Here is a 19,510-nt window from a genome sequence, read left to right as displayed (position 1 = left end):
AGATAGCATAGACACACAGACCACTTCTGTCTACGCAGCATGTTGTCCATGAGTTGTTCAAACGTGGCAGGAGCATTACAAAGCCCAAAAAGCATTACATTAAATTCATACAGGCCATCTGGTGTAATGAACGCAGTTTTCTGGCGATCAGCTTCTGCCATAGAAACCTGCCAGTATCCAGATCATAAGTCTAAGGAGGAGAAGAATTCGGCTCCTTGGAGGCTGTCAAGGGCGTCGTCGATGCGTGGTAATGGATAGACGTCTTTTCGCGTCACCTTGTTTAATCGCCGGTAGTCGACGCAAAATCGAATCGATCCATCCTTCCTTCGAACTAGAACAACAGGAGATGCCCAAGGACATTGCAATGGTTGAATAACGGGACGGCGTAGCATCTCTTCGACCTGGTCGTTGATGACGTGGCATTCTGCAGCTGAGACATGGTACGGTCTTTGACGCAATAGCTGGTGCGAACCGGTGTCAATGCAGTGGTGCACTGCGGAAGTACGACCCAATTGTGGCTGAGAAACATTGAATGAATTCGCAAAGTGCTGGAGGAGATTAAGGAGCTCGGCGCGTTCTTGGGGACTTAAGGTGTCGGCGATGGAACTCGAGAAGACGTCACTCGACGAGCATTCCAGTGGGGAAAGGGCATGAAAATCGGTCGAGGCGCTACTGCACAATTTGTCTGGCATGTTAAGGAATAAAGAAGAATCAAGATACTCCACTCGACCGAGACATTCGCCGGAAAGTAGCGTAAGCGGTCCAGAAAGGAGGTTGTGGACAAAAATATTGCTTTGGCCAGTAGTGACGTCAAGTGTAGCGAAAGGCAAAGAAACGGCTCTGTGGCTCATGAAAATGTCGGAAAGTGTAAACATCGTTATGGTCATTGCAGCAAAAAGGGACAACGGCAAGAGAGGCTGGCGGAATTTCAGTGTCCTCATGCATGACGGGTTTTGGCGACCGCTCAAGGGTTTCGTGCAAAGGTTCGTCACACAGGTGCGAAAATTGAACTTCAGCGCGTGCGCAGTCGATGACGGCATGATGATGTGACAGAAAGTCCCACCCGAGGATAACGTCATGCGAGCACACCGAAAGGACAATGAACTCGAAAACGTACAGAGAGCCTTGGACGAATATGCGGGCCGTACAGGTGCAGAGAGGTCAAACTGGTTGTGCGCTAGCCGTAAGAAGCGATAGTCCAGAGAGCGGCATGGTCACTTTGCATAGGGAGCGGCAGAGCTGGGCGACTATAACAGAAATGACAGCACCAGTGTCGACGAGGGCAAAGGTAGAAACACCATCGACATATATGGCGAGGACGTTAGCAGGTGAAGTGCGAGGACTTGAGCATTTCGACGATCACCTGCGAGCAGATGGGGAGCGCCGAGAGTGAGTCTGAGATGGGGGCTGGGGTGACCGAGACTCAGGAAGGTTAGTGTAGCCATACTCCGGTGAGGGATAAGGAGCAGGTAGGTGCATGGGCTGTGGGTCATACGGTATGGCCGAGAAGCGTCGTGGAGTGGTTGGAAGCGACGGCAACAATATCGTGCCACGTGTCCTGAAGTACCGCATGCGTAGCAGATCGGTCGATTGTCAGGAGTGCGCCAGGAATTGCTGACTCGTGGTGTGGCCCAAGGTGTCGAAAAAGGGGCGGAGTGGGGTGCAACTGAAGACATGGGTGACAAATGCTGCTGGCGGGGTCAGCAGCATCCCACCTGGGCATACATAAGAGGCACAACCACGAGCTGCATAGCCGGCGTATGGGCAACAGGCATGGCCACAGGCTGCTGGTGGGCAGCGACGGGAACAGCCTGAGCTACCTCTTCGGCAATAACATCGCCGAGTGGTGAGGGCAGACGAGAGGACGTCGGCTGCTGCGTGAAGGGAATAAATGACAGTTGCCGAGCTACTCCTTCACGCCCGAAGTCTTTATTCTCTTGCAGGGTTGGTGAGTGATCAGGAACAGAAGTAAGACTGGAGAGCGAGTCAGCGTGTGAGGAAAATGGCCGAGTCAGGGTGCGCTGCTTTCTCAACTCGTCGAAACTTCGCCACAAAGTGACAATTTTCGCAACGGTAGCAGGATTATGGGCCAGGAGCATCTGAAATGCGCCGTCCTTTATCCCTTTGAGGATGTGCTGAATCTTCTCCGACTCGGGCATGGCGGTGTTCCTAGGGTTGCAAAGACCAATAATGTCTTTGATGTAACTGGTGAACTATTCCGTTGGCATCTGTGCACGAGTCCGCAAGCGTTGTTCGGCTATGGACTTGCAGACAGTGGGTCGGCCAAAAACGCCAGCAAACGACATTTTGAAGATGGACCACATCGTAATGTCGTTTTTGTGGTTGTTATACCATATTTCGGCCATGTCAGCGAGGTAAAAGATGATGTTAGTCAACTTGTCCGCGTCATCCCACTTGTTGTTTGCGCTCACCAGTTCGTGCTGAGTGAACCAGTCTTCCACGTCGGTCTCACCAGCTCCGCTAAAGACCTTGGGCTCTCGCAAGCGAAGAACACAGGGGTTGCTGAAGGATGGAGTGGAAGAGCTAGGTCGCGCGTTGTTGGTGGCCATGATGGGAGGTAGCATTCGGTTGCGCAGCTCCACGTTTAGGCAAATGCGAATGGCAGCACCCAGGTTCAAGCGACGGGAATGTCAGCACCCTCCATTAATTGAAAAGGGGTTTATTGAAATGTGTTGCGACGGGGGTCCTACGATGAAAATATGATCGGGACAGAGCAACGGTCAAGCAGATGCCGGCGACGATCAGCACGAGGCGAGCGAGAGAAGCCCAGGACCCAGTGCCCAAGTGGTGGCAATGTCGCTTGCCAATGATGCATTTTCTTCTTCACAGATAAAGTATTATTACTTCTCCAGCTTTGTTAAGTCAGTCTGAAAAACCATTGCAGTCGAGCAAAAAAGGTGGTCTGTTCTAGTAACACTGGCACGCGGTGTTGTGAAATGAACTGTTGTGGCTCTTATCATCCCAAAGATGCTTCTAAAACAAAGTTAATGATCATGAGGCATGCTTCAGAAAAGAACAGAGAATCCCAGCTGTCTTTCGGTCATGTTTAGGTGTTCTGTATTGTATATGCGATATGGGGGACAGCATGGACGCAGGTGAAGTGGAATGTAATGTCAAATTCTTCTTTAACGTAGAACCCCGGTGAATACTGGTGTGTACTTCACGCATGACGACTCACGCAACCTTACTAGATTACGTTAGCCTTACGGTTATAATTAGAAAATTCCTTTAAGTCAATCACGATGATCTTCGCTGAAGACAGTGTTTTTTATTCTGATGATTGGCGTCAGATGCAGCGCTCGCATTTCTTTGCCGTAGGCAGGTAGGTAGAAAAGCAGGCGAATGCGCCGCCGTGCACCTCTTTGAACGCATGATAAAAAACAAACAAAAATTACTCTCTGGCACCACTTAAAGCTGACTCAAGCGTGTAAAATACAATTTCAAGTTATAAATGTTTGTGTCTAGGCAAAGTGAGTGCACCTGTGTGGATTTCTTGTCCTGCCAGTAAATTGAAGCAAATAGCTGTTGGGCGACGCTAGCCGTCATTCTTTGTCGACTTTCAACATCAAATAAAAACAATATTTTTTTTTTCATAGTACAAAAGCATGCTCATTGCCATCAATGCGATGTTGCCACAATCAAAACGAATTTTTAAAGCGGTAGACAGCCCTTTTAAATGTCACACCAATCTTGACTTGATCAAGTTTCGAAAAGGTGTGCAAAATTTGAATTGAAGTATGTTTGCTTTTTTTCCAATTTAAATTATAAGACTTTTCATTAAGAACTGCAAAATATTCGTTCGTGCAACCTCTACATTGTAGTGCCAGCCACTGAATCCTACAGAGTTAAAAGTATAAAAATAGGTCTGCACATTGGTCATCTGGTAGCAAGGTGAACAGACATTACTTCACCATTCCTGGAAGCCCTTTAACTCATGAACAATCATTTTTCAGTAAGAAATATTATAGTTTACAAACAGCCTACCCAAGCACTTTGCATGCCTAGAACTGTACATAGTGCTTGCATCCTTCTGTGCTTATTCTGCTTTTTCAATCAATTTTTTTTTGTAACCTTGCAGGTTTACTTGTCCTAACTTTAGTTATCATGCCTAGAACTGTACATAGTGCTTGCATCCTTCTGTGCTTATTCTGCTTTTTGAATCAATTTTTTTTTGTAACCTTGCAGGTTTACTTGTCCTAACTTTAGTTATCCTATTTTTGAAGCTCCTTAACACTAAAGAGACCCTGCAACACTTTTTGAACATGGTCAGAAAACCCTGCTGATCGGTAGTCGATGATCCAGAGGACACGCGAGCCAAACATTGCAGCGCTGCGTGCAGCCTGAAATTCACAATTAATTCTCAGAGTCACTTAGAAAACATTCTCTCTTCCCTCTAAAAATGATGCCATATACCCAGATTACTGCACCATATATATTCAAGATCAGCGCCATTGGCAGATTTGACCATCGCAAGCTACAAATCTTTTGTGGCTGCCACGGGATGCTGCCACATGCCACACATTTGAAGAAAAAGTAGACAAAAGCTCAAGTTCATGGTGCATGCTGACAAAAGATCTTCTTGCGCCTTTTTGATGCCCTTCCCTGTGTAGTTTTCTGAATGCTTACTGGTATGAAATGAGAGAGAAAGCACTCGAAGCGTTCGACAAATCTATAGAACTCTAGTCACACTTGATGGATTCTAAAAATTTTGGGGCATATGATGCGTGAAATGTCACGAGATAATAGTGGGACTATTCTATTACCGCTTAACCCCTTGAGCCCTCAACTTTTTTCAGTTTCCCGAGCAAGACTGCCTGTTTTTGTTTATTAATGATACTCTATCTGATTGTACTAAAAAGTAGCTAGTTGATGTTACAAAAATATTTGTATTACATACATAGTTAAATAAACACAATGACAAGCTCACTTTTGAACAATACATGGGAAAACAGCTACCTGTTGCGAATAAAAATATAAACCTTATAAATAAAACAGTTGCAGATGCCACATCTTTTTTTTTGCTTGAGCAGGCTATGTGTCTTCGGGCTATTTTACTCAGGAAAATTTGAGAATGCGTGGAAAATTTCAAAACAAAGAATGATGCAAAGCGGCTTCAACAAAAAGCACTTGTGATGTTCACTTCCGTGCTGCCTCCATCATCAATGGAACGGCTACTCAGTTCACTACTATTGCTGCCTTTGCTTCTGGGTACAAAATAAAAATCTGTATGCGAATCATCATCATCACTCGAAGCAGATAGAACGAAAAGCTTCTTTTTTTTTACGGGCCTGCTACGCCCAAGTTGCCATCTTCGCATGCCATCTTCCCCCCACAAATACCACGCTCCTGCTGCCGGAGAAAACTAAATCGTCAAGAAAATGCTGCCATCTAGTGGATGACACGCAATCTTAGTCGTAGACAAGTGCTTCACGTCCTCAACACTACAGGGGAGTACCTATTCCACTAGGACCAGGTCTACTCATCCAAAGCAATTTGGCAACAGTTGGGGCAAGTCAAGCTCTGCTCATCCAAAGCACTTAAGATGTCAAGAAAGTGTTACTAAGGCCCTTCAGTGGAAGGACAAAATGGTTACAGAGTAAAATGTCGGGGGAGCCAACTTCACTGAATCAGCATTACAGGCATTTCCCAGGCTTGAAGATGCACCTCTATACTGCGTTAATGTGACCTTAGCCAATAATTAGAAATCATGTTGCAAAGAATTTCACTTAGGATCATCTCTAACTTTCAGCTCCAGTCTACTACTTCTTGGCATGGTGTAATTGAAACTGCTAGCAGATTGCTAGCGAGAGATTTCAGAAAAGAAGAGCTGTGCTTACCCGAGATACATGAGCCTCCTTGACACTGAGATTTGGTATGCCCTTAGGCAGCTGGAAACCCTGGTATTCAGTAGAGAAGATTGTTCGGCCTGTGGTTGGGCTGCGGACTCTGAATTCCTTGACATTGCTCACTACAGTCCAGTCAGGGCCAACTTCCAGGCTCGGTCCAGCTGTGTCGGATGCTTGCTTCTCCCCTGAAGTCCTCACCACAACCTGAATAACAAAGTGGAGAAAACGTGTCAGTGAAGACTTTGACGAGAGAAAAATACTTTTAACACAATTCATTTACTGTACACATACTAATGCAATGGCCACATGCTGGTAAAAGCAGCAGCCCTAACTTTGTAAGTAGTCTCCCCCCCCCCAAAAGAAACACTCAAAACTCACCAGTTTTAACCCTTCATTCTTACTACACACTTCATTATTAATAAAATGTGATGCGATTCGAAAAAAAAAAAAGCTGCACTAATCTGTAGCGTATGATAATGAAATTTTTGCTGCATATATTTCCTTTATGCTGATTTCAAATATGTGATTCATTTCATAGTAGGTTGAACAGTTTTTGTTTTATGCTACAACAATGTGTAAAGTATAGCTATTTTTTGACAAACATTTTGATGCCATTAAACTGACATAGTTCTGAGCCATTAGTGGCTCATAATGCTCTAAATTAACTGTAGAATGCAAATAACTATCAAGAAAGTGCATAGAAAACATTTTAATGGTAAAAAAATTATAATGTGAATATTTTGAAAATCCTCAACCCATACTAATTGTTTACTTTAGATTTATTTATTTATTTATTTATTCATGCACCCTAAAGGCCCGAGGGCATTACATGGGGGGGGGGGGGTAATAGTATACATATATAGAAACTAACACAAACAATAAAGTAATAACATGTATGAAAAAGTAAAGAACAACATATAAATAATGTACAAAATCTCAGAAAATCAATTACGAAGACAAAAGTACACTAAAAAGGAAGGCGTATCAAAAGAACAAGCGAGGCTGAACATTTATACAGGCAGTATCAAGCTTTAAAAGATATACTTGCACCCTTCACCTGTTAAGAGATATGTAGGTGAAATTTCATCTTCATTGGGCAATCAGAAGTTCCAAAAATATCATGTACAAACTCAGGAAGTTGTCCGAAAATGTATCTTGAGAAAAATGCCTGTTAAAGGTATAAATGAAAGCTCATCTATGCACAAAACATGTTTTTTTAGATGACTTCTTCTATCATGAGAGCTTGGCAATCATGGTTATTTTGAGCATGTGGCTTTAATGAACTCTTCTGACGAAATGCTATGACAAGCAGTGAGATGACAATTTCAAGAATGCTCTAGTCAATGAGCACTTCTTAGTTTTTAGAAGCCACATTGTGCTTTTTAAAAAAAATTTAACCTACTTCTAGCTAAATTACAATTTTCAGTTATTTGTAGAGAACATATAGAAGCTGAACTTGTAAAAACAAATAAAAGCAAAAACAAGTAACTTTGGAAACTCACATCTTAGGTTAGAAGTTCTACCTGTTGTGGGGTGTGAGAATTTCGAAGCTATTTTTTTTTCTTTTGGAACACCCAACCGGATGGCCAGAACTTTGAGAAGAACGAGAACTCAGGGAATCGAAGGTTATCTCAAAAGAATGCACTCAGAAAAAAAAAAAAAAGGTGCACGGGGGAGTGCCTTTAAAGGCTAGCACAATACATTCCTGGAGATAAAGACTCACTTCTGCAGTATGTAACAAAAAAGCCAAGCTATGGCTATTCTATTTAAACTTAGATGTAGCATGCAAAAGTGTTCGGCATCGCATGAAATAAAGCAATTCCGATTAGAGTGTTCAAAGCCAAAAATAGATAAATGTGGCACTTCATCGAGTAAAAGAACCTTTCTCTCCACTGCCGCACAGTGACTGTCTCGAAGCGAAAAAATAAAAGAGCTTTACTTCTTTTTTTCTCGCTTCCCTCAGTACAAGTGGGTACTGCAGTTCAATAGCGACTAGCAGTGTGGAAAATATCAACGAAAGAAAAATAATTTGTTTCTGCATACATTGACCTCCCCACGATTTTCTCCCCAACTTTAAAAAACAAATTGTGGCCATTACACTAGCATACAAAGTAATAAATCGTAATATAATAAGCATGTAAAAACATTGAATCTCAGACAACAAATGAACACGAAAGCTTCTTAATTAGTTTTATCATTTTCTACAAATTTTCTGAAAATACTGTTAACATAATGTAATCGGCTTCATAAAATAGCTAAATAGTAACCTTTGTTTTATTACCTATAATGAATTTCTATGAATTTCATTGCCAAAAGAAATTATTTCTTCTTTTCCTGTGTATTATTATCAATAGCAGTCAAAGATAATCCATCATCTTAATGCCAACTCACACGATTGCATAAGGCCTGCTGAATTTCAGAGTCCTATCAATGATCTATGATAAATGTATTTGAAAGGTGCACTATTCGTGAGCAATATGAGAGGAACAAAAGAACACATGGTGAATAGCCTCCAACCCAAATACTGATACTCGGATGGCGCTGTGAAAAATGAAGTGTAAAGGATGACGCTTTTCTGCGAACTGCTGACATTCCCACCATGTGTCTGTCTTACGGCACGCGAAATGTACGACGATAGTTATAGCGCGAGAACAAAACGACGACACAGAGACAAGAAGGACACTAAAGACTCGAGCGCTCGTGTCTTTCGTGTCCTTCTTGTCTCTGTGTCATCGTTTTGTTCTCGCGCTATAACTATCGTCATGCCATACCAACTAGCCCAAGCTGCCACACGCGAAATGTATGACACAAACAGCAGCTTGATAGTGTAGTGACAGCTGTAGCGCTCACACTCAGCAAACAGCTCTTATGTTTTGAAGTGCCTTGATTTTATGTGTTTTCTGCACACAAGCGAATAAAAAAGTGGTATTTTGAATAGAGCTACGGACAGCAGTCTGTTGCACTTAGATTGCGATGCCCAACTTACACTTTCGAGCGGCCAACCATGTGCACCTGCGTTTGTCATCAGCAATAGCGAAGTGGGCATTTTGATACTTAACGGGACAGCATTGCCCGTTCTAAATCATCTTTAAGAACTACCACTGTGCATCGCCATGCCTGATGCTTTACTATTTGCCATGCACTTGGGTGTTCCCAATCATACTGCTCATGATAGAACATGTCACAATTTCTAATGACAAAAAGCAATACTACTCTATTATACACAGTGTACCACCAGCCTTTGTCTATGTGACAGCTTTGCTGAAAATCTCCTAATCATAAAGCAGCAGATCATAAAAGGAGCATCATAAATCATAAGTAATCATAAAAAAAGCAGATACTTACCGGTTGTGATTCCCCAATTATATGCAGATCTGTGTCTTTGAAGCCTCCAATGACACCCTTGTGTGGAATAACTGTCCCGAGGTCGGCATTGTTTAGAAACCTCAACAGTTGGCCGCTGGGGAGAAATTCAAGGCTTTCCATGCCATATCCAATACGCAGAACCCCCAACAGCATCACAGTCACCTGAAAAATGATACGAACTCTGACAAATGTTTTGCAAGCTTTAGTTTGTAATGACTACTGAGGAATGTAAAATGCAGCCATGATAAGCAGAGGGTGAAGTGGTGTGTTAAAATCGGGAAACATGCAGGCCTAAAATCTTATCAGCTAGGGGGGAGAGGCTAAATTGGAGACCACTGGTCCAGCCATTGTCCTGAAGTTGACATAAATAGCCTGCTGCTGACGATGACAATTGTTTTAAGAATAAAATGCATCCATTCTCAATTGTACTGCATGAACAGTTATCAAAAGGAATGAACAACTCAGGTAACTAACAATGTGGATCGAAATATTAAGCTGCTTAGCAATGTGCTTCATGAGCACACAGAGATGGTCAGACAGAGTGCACTTTTAAAGAAATACCAATATAAAATTTACATATTGCTTCTTCAGTAGCAATAAATAGCCAACAACCCACTAATTGTGACTGGATTATTGTCTTGAGATGTTTTCATAGTACCAGTGGCACTTTCAGTTTCAGACAATGTCAAAAGAGGCAGAAACCAGTACAGTGTTTATGTAAACACAGTTGGCCACTTGAGAACACAAAACTGATGCATCAGTCAGGTGCTGTGCATGGCACTGCGTCACCACTGGGCTGTTGCAAACGTGCATGGCCCACAAAAATACAATGCCTAGGCAATGACGCCAGCCTTTGTATTGCCACTGAAGTCCATAAAAGAAGTGTTTCTTTTTTCGTTGGAAAACTGTGCTAGAAGAGAGTACTCACAGGAGCATGGAAACCATCTCAAACTCACGGTGCGGGTAGCTGTTCATTGTTCACATTGGGAGCAAATTGGTAGGGGTGAAAAAAACGTGACTTGGTTTCTTCACAAATGTATTTTTTTCATTATTGATTAGTCTCTTTTGCCACTGTTTTCTATGTACGATCACATGTAAACAACCAGCCCAAAGACCCACACTAGTGCTTTCTTCAAAATCATGCTCAATAATAGTTTTGTGTGCAATACGCTTCGCCAATGGACAGACTACATATGAATCATGTTTATTAGTGCACGAAAAATGCAGCATAAGATGCATTTCACGTTTTATTAGATTAATTACTCCTTTTTTTATTGCATGCGAGGACCTTGATGTTGACATTGGAAAGATTATCATTTGGAAACTCCCACCTGCATAAGAAAGAAGGATGACAAAGGACGCTACATTAAGTACATTTGTGTGAAACGGTACAGAAAACTCCAAGGGTTCAGCGTAGTGAGGAACAGTGCGGGCAGAAGGCAAGGATTCGCGTGCGTGCATTCAGTGCCAAACAACAGGCAAGGAAAGCTGGTAAGACAAGCAGCGCAAGAGATGTTCACATAGAAGGCCACCAGTAACAGGACAACCAGCACGAAGCCAGACGTGCGCACATCACTGCACCACGTACGACGCCAAATTTATTTGTGGGGTTTAACGTCCCAAAGCCACTGTATAATTATGAGAGACGCCGTAGTGGAGGGCTCCGGAAATTTCGACCACCTGGGGTTCTTCAACGTGCACCCAAATCTGAGTACACGGGCCTACAACATTTCCGCCTCCATCGGAAATGCAGCCGCCACAGCCGGGATTTGATCCCGCGACCTGCGGGTCAGCAGCCGAGTACCTTAGCCACTAGACCACCGTGGCGGGGCCGTACGACGCCAAAGGGGTAGCACAAAATTCTCGACATGCAAGCGCGCTACACATCTTACAGAAAAAGGAAAATCGTGCAAGTAGCGGCAGAGCTTACCGCAAGGTTGGCGAGAGAAACCACGAAGAGACCCACCACCAAGCCATAGAAGAGAAACGCTTTCCGACCCCGCAAACCAGTTTTGTGCAGCGAGTTCTCAAATATGGGAACATACCCAGCAGAGAAGTTTCCATTGTGCCGTTTGTTTATCTCCTGCTTTAGCATAGCTTTTTCACGCATTGACAGCGTGCTTCGGGAGGCCTGAAAAAAAAAAAACAAGAATTAGGTGTGTCTTTAAGGTCAACGTGATCTTGTCCTGCGATCGCTTTGACGTATGAAAGATAAAAAAAAAAAAAGATGCATACACCGATGCATGCGAATTACACGTTAAAAATATTGACATATCAATCAATATGAAATAAGCACTGTCGTGAACTACCATAACTCCAAATTCTGTAGGGGTCCGACTACGTTGACACAATGGAGGCTGAAAAGCGGTTATTTTTCGCATGCGACAAAAATGCATCAAACGTTATAACGTAAATTTCGAACACAGTGCCGCAAAAGCTGCTCGCCTGAGAGCTCTCGGTCGCGCACCTATGATGTTGCGCTATGAGAGCAAGAACTGCATAAAACAACGTAGAATTAGTTCACGCGATCAATTTTGTTTGCTAGAAAACCACCCAATTTAGGTTATCGTGTTTGGTGTTAAAATTGCAAAAATACGCACGCTAACCTCCATCGCTGGAACAGCAGCAACTGCAGCCATTGCGAAACCTCAAACGAACTTGGATTGCCTTGTCTTGACCGGTAAACACCTATCTTGACTTCTAATTCAGTTTTCATTGGCTCCATGCAGCGCAAGATCTTACGTGTGGTTGTGGCAAAACTGGTGCATGAATAAAAAAATAATACCACAAAATATATTCAAACTAAATATAATGAAAATATTTTACAAACAAATGTACGCAGCCAAAGTATTGGACAGACGATACAACGCACACACAACAATGGCGGCGATAGTCTGCAGTCGGTGGTTGGCGGGATTTCCGCGTTGTATAAAAATTACCGAGTTAAATGCATATATTAAATCAGAGTTGCTGTAATGGCATGCTTCTGGCAGTCCCCATACAACTGTGCCCACAAGATTCCTGAAACCGCGTAATGTGTGAGAGTGCCGTTTCCACAAATGGTAAGCGTTATTATCATGCAATTAAAGTTTTTTTTTCTCACATCTTTAGGACTTAAAGCGCCGATTGCATTCGGCTTCCCACCGCTGAGCTAATGTGCGGGTTTAACGTGAACGTCCGGACGTCCTGCTTTCTGTGGTAACCGACTTTTGGCGCTAAGAAAAATACCGGTGGGACAATCATGCGAAATATGTTCATCGCTGGCGCAAGGAACAGTTAGAAACGTAAAGAATGCTCTCCGAATGCTTTGCGAACCATATCCACGGGTAAAGCTTAGTTACAAACAAGTGCACAGCAATATACATGATTTAATTGTGCGATTGCAACTCACAATTTATGGTTAAAATTCAAACAGAAGAGGGGGGGGGGGCAACTAACGAACAAATTAGGGCGTCATGCGGTGCCCAAAATGGTTGTGTATAGGTGTTCTGTGGTGCCCATGTGTTTCGCACATATGCTTCGTTCAGCTCCCTTGCTCTATATTTATTTAGTTATATTTATTTGGACTTGTTACAACTGCAAGAAAGCACTATTGTATGTTGGTGACATTCAAGATGACGAACACAGAAATGGCAAAAACTAGGAAACTTGAGCTTCGCTTTCGAGAGCAAATTAAACGCGATAGAGTTATCGGACCGTGTTCGTATCGTTAAATCGCTCGCCTGGCTTCGCTATCGGCACCGAATTGGCAACTTTACGACTTAACAACACCGTCTGGTGACAAAAATTTCAGGTTGGCACCATGGCTACTTTCTGGTTTCTTTTGAACTTCTGTTTTGATGCAATGGGTAGCCATTTTTCTCATTATTTGCAGGTAAAGCGTGGTTAAGGCTGGACATTAAAAAAGTGAACTCTGCTTGTCGGAGAAGATATTTGCGACAGTGGACTGTAACCAGGGACATAGATGAATTATATCATTAGTGGGTTTCGTTCGTCATTCCTACGCTAGGCCTGCACTGAACATGCAGCACAGTCACAGCGAAAGCTGGAAGAGGGGCCTTTCAGAGCCTTTTATAAACACTCTTTGGGAAACTGCTCGAGGCACACTTGCTCGGTACCCGCTACGCCATAGATAATCATAATTTCTTTGTACTAGGCTGGCATTCACTATGCTATCCTTCGTCTTTCTTCGGAGAAGCATGGTGTCCGCTACACACTTGCAAGAAATTTTGTGCAAATTTAAAAAAAATGCGAATGCATTTCTTAGTCGGGCCATGTCAGGCATCTGGCGTTGTCCGCGGCAGTGACTGTGCGCCGACAGGTGTTATCTCTCCGCTCTCCCTCTCCCATAGCAACAGCTGTGGGCGCGCGCACTTACTATCCTCGCCCCTAACAACCAGAGCATGTGGTGTAACAGAGTGTAGGAGAGGGTAGGTACAGTGCTTCGCCGATCCTACCCTCGCCGTTCACTCTCTCTTTTTCCTGCGCCGCCACACTCTCCCGTCCGCTCGCGCCTCACTCTCAACCGTTCGCTGGCTGGGCGCCTCTCTAGGCGGCGGAAAAAGTCGGTGAAGGTGAATGCCTGACGGCAACGGTACCCTCTCTCGGCGCAAGCAGTGCATTCGCATTTCCTCGCTATTCCCTTCGGGTAGGTGGGGGCATTTTTTTGTATGCAGTAGCTGATGACGATGAAGAATTAGGCCTGAAGTTGGTATGCGCCACAGTTAATATTTGATGCAAAACTCGTTACTCAATTCACATTGTGACGCCTGGTTGTTCCTTTGCTGTTCTAAAACACCCTATTACTCATATTAAGGCGATTCCTTTTCCGACATCAAGCCTGCCTAAGGCAAATTTCCAAACGAGTTTCAAACGCGCCTCTCGTCTTGAAGAAGCGTGACATAACGTCGGGGGTACACGGGGGTTGTGTCTTTACAAGGGCGCCGTCGTGGTCGCTGATGCGCGCGCAACTCAGGCATAACCAGGTGGGTCGTACACCCTTCATAAGGCGTTTACTGTTCCAAAGTCACGATAAGATTGCGAGGGACGCCGTAGTTGAGGGTTGCGGAAATTTTAACCGCCCGGGGTTCTGCGCCACCTCAACCTAAGAAAACGGGCCTCAAGCATTTCCGTCTTCATTGTTGAAAATGCGACCGGGATTCAATTCAATGACCTGTGGGTGAGCAGTCGAGCCCCATAACCATTGGACCACCGTGGCGGGTTCACTCGTATGTACTTTGCATGCAAACGTATTTTCTGAAATCAACGTTTTGTAGAATTACGCGAGACTGGATTTAAGAGTTAGCTGCCAGCCTTACTTCTTGTAAGAATATAATATGTTGCTATATCGCACTTATTTATTGGTCATTGCGGCGAAACTGGGATTTTATTTTTTCGAGGATGAAATTCGCGTACCAACTCCCCCTCCAATGACTTTGCTGACCCCCGGGGTTCTGCAGACCCGCACTTGCGAACCGCTGCATGATTTAGATATTGCTGTAAATAGTTTACACTTGCTATATGCGTTTAGCCGCCATGACCGTAAGAGACGCTGAACAGGCGATACTTATGAGAGAAAATGAGTTATGAAACAAAATTACGTTCATTAATCGCGTGATCCATGCCGCAGTCACGAAAAAAAACTTTTTCGAACAGACCACTCACCGTTCACGAAATGACTATCACAAACACACACGCATACGTACAGCCACCTAAGGCACTGAAATCAAGCGTATATAATGTTATGGCATATATCACGTTATTCGTCCGTGCACCGAAAGCTCGTCTCCACGGACACGTTCTGATATCGGGACTTGATGACGTTGACGAGCCCGGAACAATTGACCCGAAGGTGCGCGAGTGCCTCGGCGGGATGACACTTGAAGGCCTGCTGGAATATCTTGACGCGTCTCATGGGCCAGTTGCAAAGGGCCTTGTTCATGACCCTCGTCTCGTCGTTCCTAACGCACAGGTTTATGCAGCTTCCCACTAAGAAGAGCTGAACTGGCGAGAGCTCGACTGCGGGTAGCACAAAGCTACCCGAACTACCTTTATCGGTCATGAACATCTGGTAGGCCCTGAGCAAAGCGCCAGAACGGAAAAAGCTTTCCGCTGGGTCCTTCAGTTGATAGGTGACGTTGTTGTACGCGTCGTTGTAGCATTTCATGTGCATTCGGAACTTGCGTTCTGTCGGCAGATTCCACGTCTCTGCGGCTCGGTACTTGTTGCTGTAATAACCTTCGTAGTAGATAGCGTTCGTTGCCTGCGTCACGAGGTAACCGTAGATCAACGCCGCAGGGAAGTTTTCGGTGCCAAAGAAAGAAGTCATGAAGACGGAAAGAGGTACGAATAGCACGTTGTGGGAATAGACGTGGCGAACAGTAGGCACGATCGACCACACGTCGCGCGGGTAAATGTACCGGTAGGACTTGGCTCTCAGAGTCTGGCTCAGGCTATCCAGCACGCTGACGTACAGGGTCGTGAAGGGAATGGTGCTGTCGATATCCGGCAACCGCGTGTAGGCTTCCTCCACATCCTCGTACCTGAATCGCGACAGGATGCCGACTTCACTGACGAGATTACGAATTCGTGCTTGCATCTTGCTTAAGGTCTTAGCGTCCATCCAGTACAGATCTTCTAGTTGAGCCCTCACGTACCTTTTAGCGTTGACGACGATCTCTTCCCAATCGGAAATGATATCCTTGTCAAATTTTTGGTACATGTAGCGGTCAAGCACCAAGGCGAACAGGCGATACGTTTCGTAGTAGCACACGTCCACCCGAAAAATGTGCTCCGTCACGTTGGTAACCCTGAAGCGTTTAGCAGTTTCCATCATGGTCTTGCGGAGAGCAGGGCTCGTGTGCCGACCGAGCGTCTCTACAATCACCCAGGCCATATAGCTTGACATGGCTGGCAAGGTGCTCTTTTCGTTCATCAAAGATAGAGTTTTCTTTAGAACTGCGAGATCGGAAACCCGAGCGACCACTTTGTTGATGAGCAGTCGTTTCTGCTCTGGATCGAAATAGTTCCCTAAGGCGCGCAAGAGCTGCCAGCCTACTTTAAATGGATCCTGCGAGAGCACCCTCAGCCTCACAACCAGCAGCTCGTCGTCCCCAGTCGTCACCATTCTGATCTCGTCTTCCACGTATGTTATGTTCGAGACTATGCCCACGGGCAGCGTCTGCTGGAACACTTCGCCTAGTACGTCGTTCATGAGGTGTGAGCGAAAGTTCAAGTTAGAGGTGGCAGCGTAGCTCAAATACCACGGGTGGTAGCGGTCTTCTATGGCCAGCCTCAAATTGCTCATGCCGCTGTCGAAGCTCAGGTCGACGAACGGGTGTATGAGGTAGGACAGCTGAAGCTCCACGAGAATCCTGAAGAATTCTTGCGAGTTGGGCAGCACTGTCGGCCAGTTGAATCGCAGGTCGTCGGTCAAGAAGCTTTTGATTTCGTCGATGCTGGAATCTGGTGGTCCAGCAAAGGTAGTCGCGCAAGACTCGTGGAACGAGATGGCCTTGATGATGTTGGGCGGGTGGTTTGTTCCGCTTGGCATGTACAGGGATAGATTAACCAGCGTTATCATGGTAGAGGCGTCCGTCGGATACGTGCTCTCCCATCCGCTGCAGACGAACTCGTAGAAGTCGGAGCAAGGCCGGACGTGCACGTTGATGCTGCTCTTGATGAACTTCGCCGTAGAGCGACATGCTTCCGAGCGGCACACTGAGTCTTGCGGTTTTACGATCTCGGCGAAGAGGACGGATAAAATGCAGTATGCTACTGGCAGAACTGTCATGCCCATTATAGACAGGATTCTGGGAAGATAAGGGGCTGAAACGTCTGACATATCGTGCCCAATGTCTGCTGCGGATTCCCTGCGATCCCCTGCCGTGTCTTGCGGCTGTTTCTGTGGCTGCTGCTTCTGGTCGTGGTTGGCCGGAGCCCCCTCTCCATCTCCTTTCGCATGCTCCGTCGTCGGCATCGCGAACAAAGGCAAAAAGCTGCGCAGCCTGCAGCAACAAAGAACGCACCATCAGTTGAAGAACAATTTTGAACATTTGCACCGATCGTTTTAACCAGCCGATCAACTGAATTTGAATTATAGCCGAAAAAGACCATAGCGAACACGGGAAATACCATTTCTCTGGACATAATGCACAGACCAGCAAGTAAAGCAAGCGTGGTATGAATACAGTTTAAAGAAGATTTTTCTGGAGACTCGACGTCTCCTCCAGGTTCTTATTGGAAATTTGCGATTATCGTTCAATGACAGGTGGAGAGTACGAGAGGGCACGGTGGGGGCTTGGCTTTTCTCTAGGCTGCATAACGGGGGCAGAGCCCCTCTAGAGGTGGCCTGGAATATTTTTTAAGAGCTTGGCTAAAACTCTCACCCACCGCCAATGGACTGTTGCTATCAGACTTTCAAAACTAGGATCACGGGGCAGGGACAAGTAGGGAGCCTGGCGCCGTGGTCATATTGAGATCTATGTGACAGGATCACAAAATTGCGGCATTTGCACTCAAAGGTCCCTCTGTACGCTTGGCACGATGGGCTCCGCGGTTCCAAGAGTACGATCCGTGTCATCTACCGCTCAGACCAGAAGCACGCAGATGCCGATGCTATTTGGCGTTCGCCTGTTTCTACTATAATATTACGAGTGCCTCCATTCAAGACATCTTATTTCCACCATCAGTATTCATCGGCATGGCTTTGGAGCAGCGGAAGGAATCGTGGATTGCGTCTTTGATGATTTACTTTTCTGATGCACTATAGCCGGCCCACCATCTCGAACGCTACACCGACAAGCCTCACTTCGCCATCCGTGATGGAATCCTTTATCGCCGTAACTACCAACCTGACGGCCGCAAATGGCTACTCGTACCCATACAACCCCGCGCTAGCACATATGCTGCTTTCCATGCCGATCTGCAGTGCGCACATGCCGGTTTGTATGAAACCGACGCCAGACTACGTCTTCGCCAGACTACTGGCGCGGTATGTACACACATCCGATCTTGCACAGAGTGCCTGCGCCGCAAGCCTGATTCTTGCCACCCTATACTGCAACATTGCAACTGTTACCATACCCAATGCGGCCATTCCACCGGGTTAGAACAAACATTTACGGTCCTCTGCTATGCACATCAGCTGGGAATCGCTGGGTTTTTACGGCGATAGGTCATCTCACGAGATATGCAGAAACGGCTGTTCTGTCATCCGCTACGGCACGTGACGTTGCGTCTTTCCTGCTTCTACGTTTTTTTCTGCGTGACGGCGCCCCTCGTGAACTCCTGAGTACGGCCGCTGGATTAAAAACAAACTAACAAAAAACAACCTTGTTTTTTTATCCAGCGGCTGTGTCCTGAGCGACCGAGGTCGCGTCTTCATCGCGGATGTGATTCAAGAACCTCTCGCTGAATGGTGCGTTAATCACAGCTTTACTACCGCATATCATCCGCAAACAAGCGGCTTGACCGAGTGCTTCAACCAGACTCTTGGCGATACGCTTTCTATGTAGGTCGCTTCCAACCAAACCAACTATAGGACCTTATTCTTCCTTATACGTTACGTACGCTTAACGCTTACAACACGGCACCCCGGGCGCGACAGGCTTTTCGCCCTTCTTTTTACTGTATGGTAAAGAGCCATAATCTCCTATCGACACCATTCTTCCCTACCGACCCGACTCGTCCGAGGGCACACCAGTTTCCGAAGGGACTCGATATGCGGAAGAATGTCGGCAATTAGTTCGCACCCTTACAACACACTGAGAGAAAGGACGACACCAATTTCGCCACGACGTCGGACGGCCCCACAACCAGTTTTCGCCCAAAAGAGATGCCAATGGAATACGGGAAATTTTCAGCCTGTTTATGCGTAACTTGAAGTACGTGATGAAGCTGTCCAAGACCAACCGCAAGCTCAGGACTTACTCTAGAATAGCCTGGCATCGAATGAAAAACAAAAACAAAAACAACTTTAATCTTTACAACATGCCGCACCTCGAACATAAATCCAGCTTTTTTACCGAGCTCAGGAATAGATCTTTTTTCGATTCCTTTAACCTTCGCGGTATCAAGCGTTCACCACAACTTCCTGAGCAATGGCTTTACCTCGTCGCAACAAATAAAGTAACGAACTCGAAAATTAAATTACTAAGTTTCGCGGGATTTTCACATACCGGAATAGATGATCGCAGGTTGTGCAGAGCTGAGAACAAGACGACTTCTTCGGGAAATCCGGAGTAGGCACGCGTACTCGTAGCGAACAACGTCTTCTT

The 19,510-nt window shown here is 45.4% G+C and overlaps 2 protein-coding genes across 3 annotated transcripts in view; both read right to left on the bottom strand.

Moving 5' to 3' along the window:
• Scgbeta (sarcoglycan beta) overlaps window positions 1-11,919 on the bottom strand; it is a 46,088-nt gene extending 34,169 nt beyond the window's left edge. The window contains exons 1-4 of one of the 2 annotated variants that reach the window (XM_075882096.1): window positions 11,834-11,919; window positions 11,164-11,364; window positions 9,213-9,395; window positions 5,859-6,071 (exon numbers count right to left, since the gene is read on the bottom strand). In XM_075882096.1, the coding sequence (XP_075738211.1) occupies window positions 5,859-6,071; window positions 9,213-9,395; window positions 11,164-11,364; window positions 11,834-11,872 (636 nt within the window). In that variant the 5' untranslated portion in view covers window positions 11,873-11,919. The remainder of the gene's footprint in view (window positions 1-5,858; window positions 6,072-9,212; window positions 9,396-11,163; window positions 11,365-11,833) is intronic. The other variant, XM_037415043.2, reaches the window with a different exon arrangement.
• Window positions 11,920-13,477: 1,558 nt separating this feature from the next.
• Window positions 13,478-18,191, bottom strand: LOC119163099 (endothelin-converting enzyme 1). The gene has a single exon (XM_037415034.2). It carries the CDS (start codon window positions 17,209-17,211, stop codon window positions 14,992-14,994), a length of 2,220 nt encoding a protein of 739 aa, XP_037270931.2. The 5' UTR covers window positions 17,212-18,191; the 3' UTR covers window positions 13,478-14,991.
• Between the last annotated feature and the right edge of the window lie 1,319 nt (window positions 18,192-19,510).

Source organism: Rhipicephalus microplus, chromosome 2 (assembly GCF_043290135.1).
Source record: "Rhipicephalus microplus isolate Deutch F79 chromosome 2, USDA_Rmic, whole genome shotgun sequence".
NCBI classification, from domain to species: domain Eukaryota; kingdom Metazoa; phylum Arthropoda; class Arachnida; order Ixodida; family Ixodidae; genus Rhipicephalus; species Rhipicephalus microplus.
The sequence above is the reverse complement of the archived record's forward strand: the minus strand, read 5'-3'. Positions and strand labels throughout refer to the sequence as shown.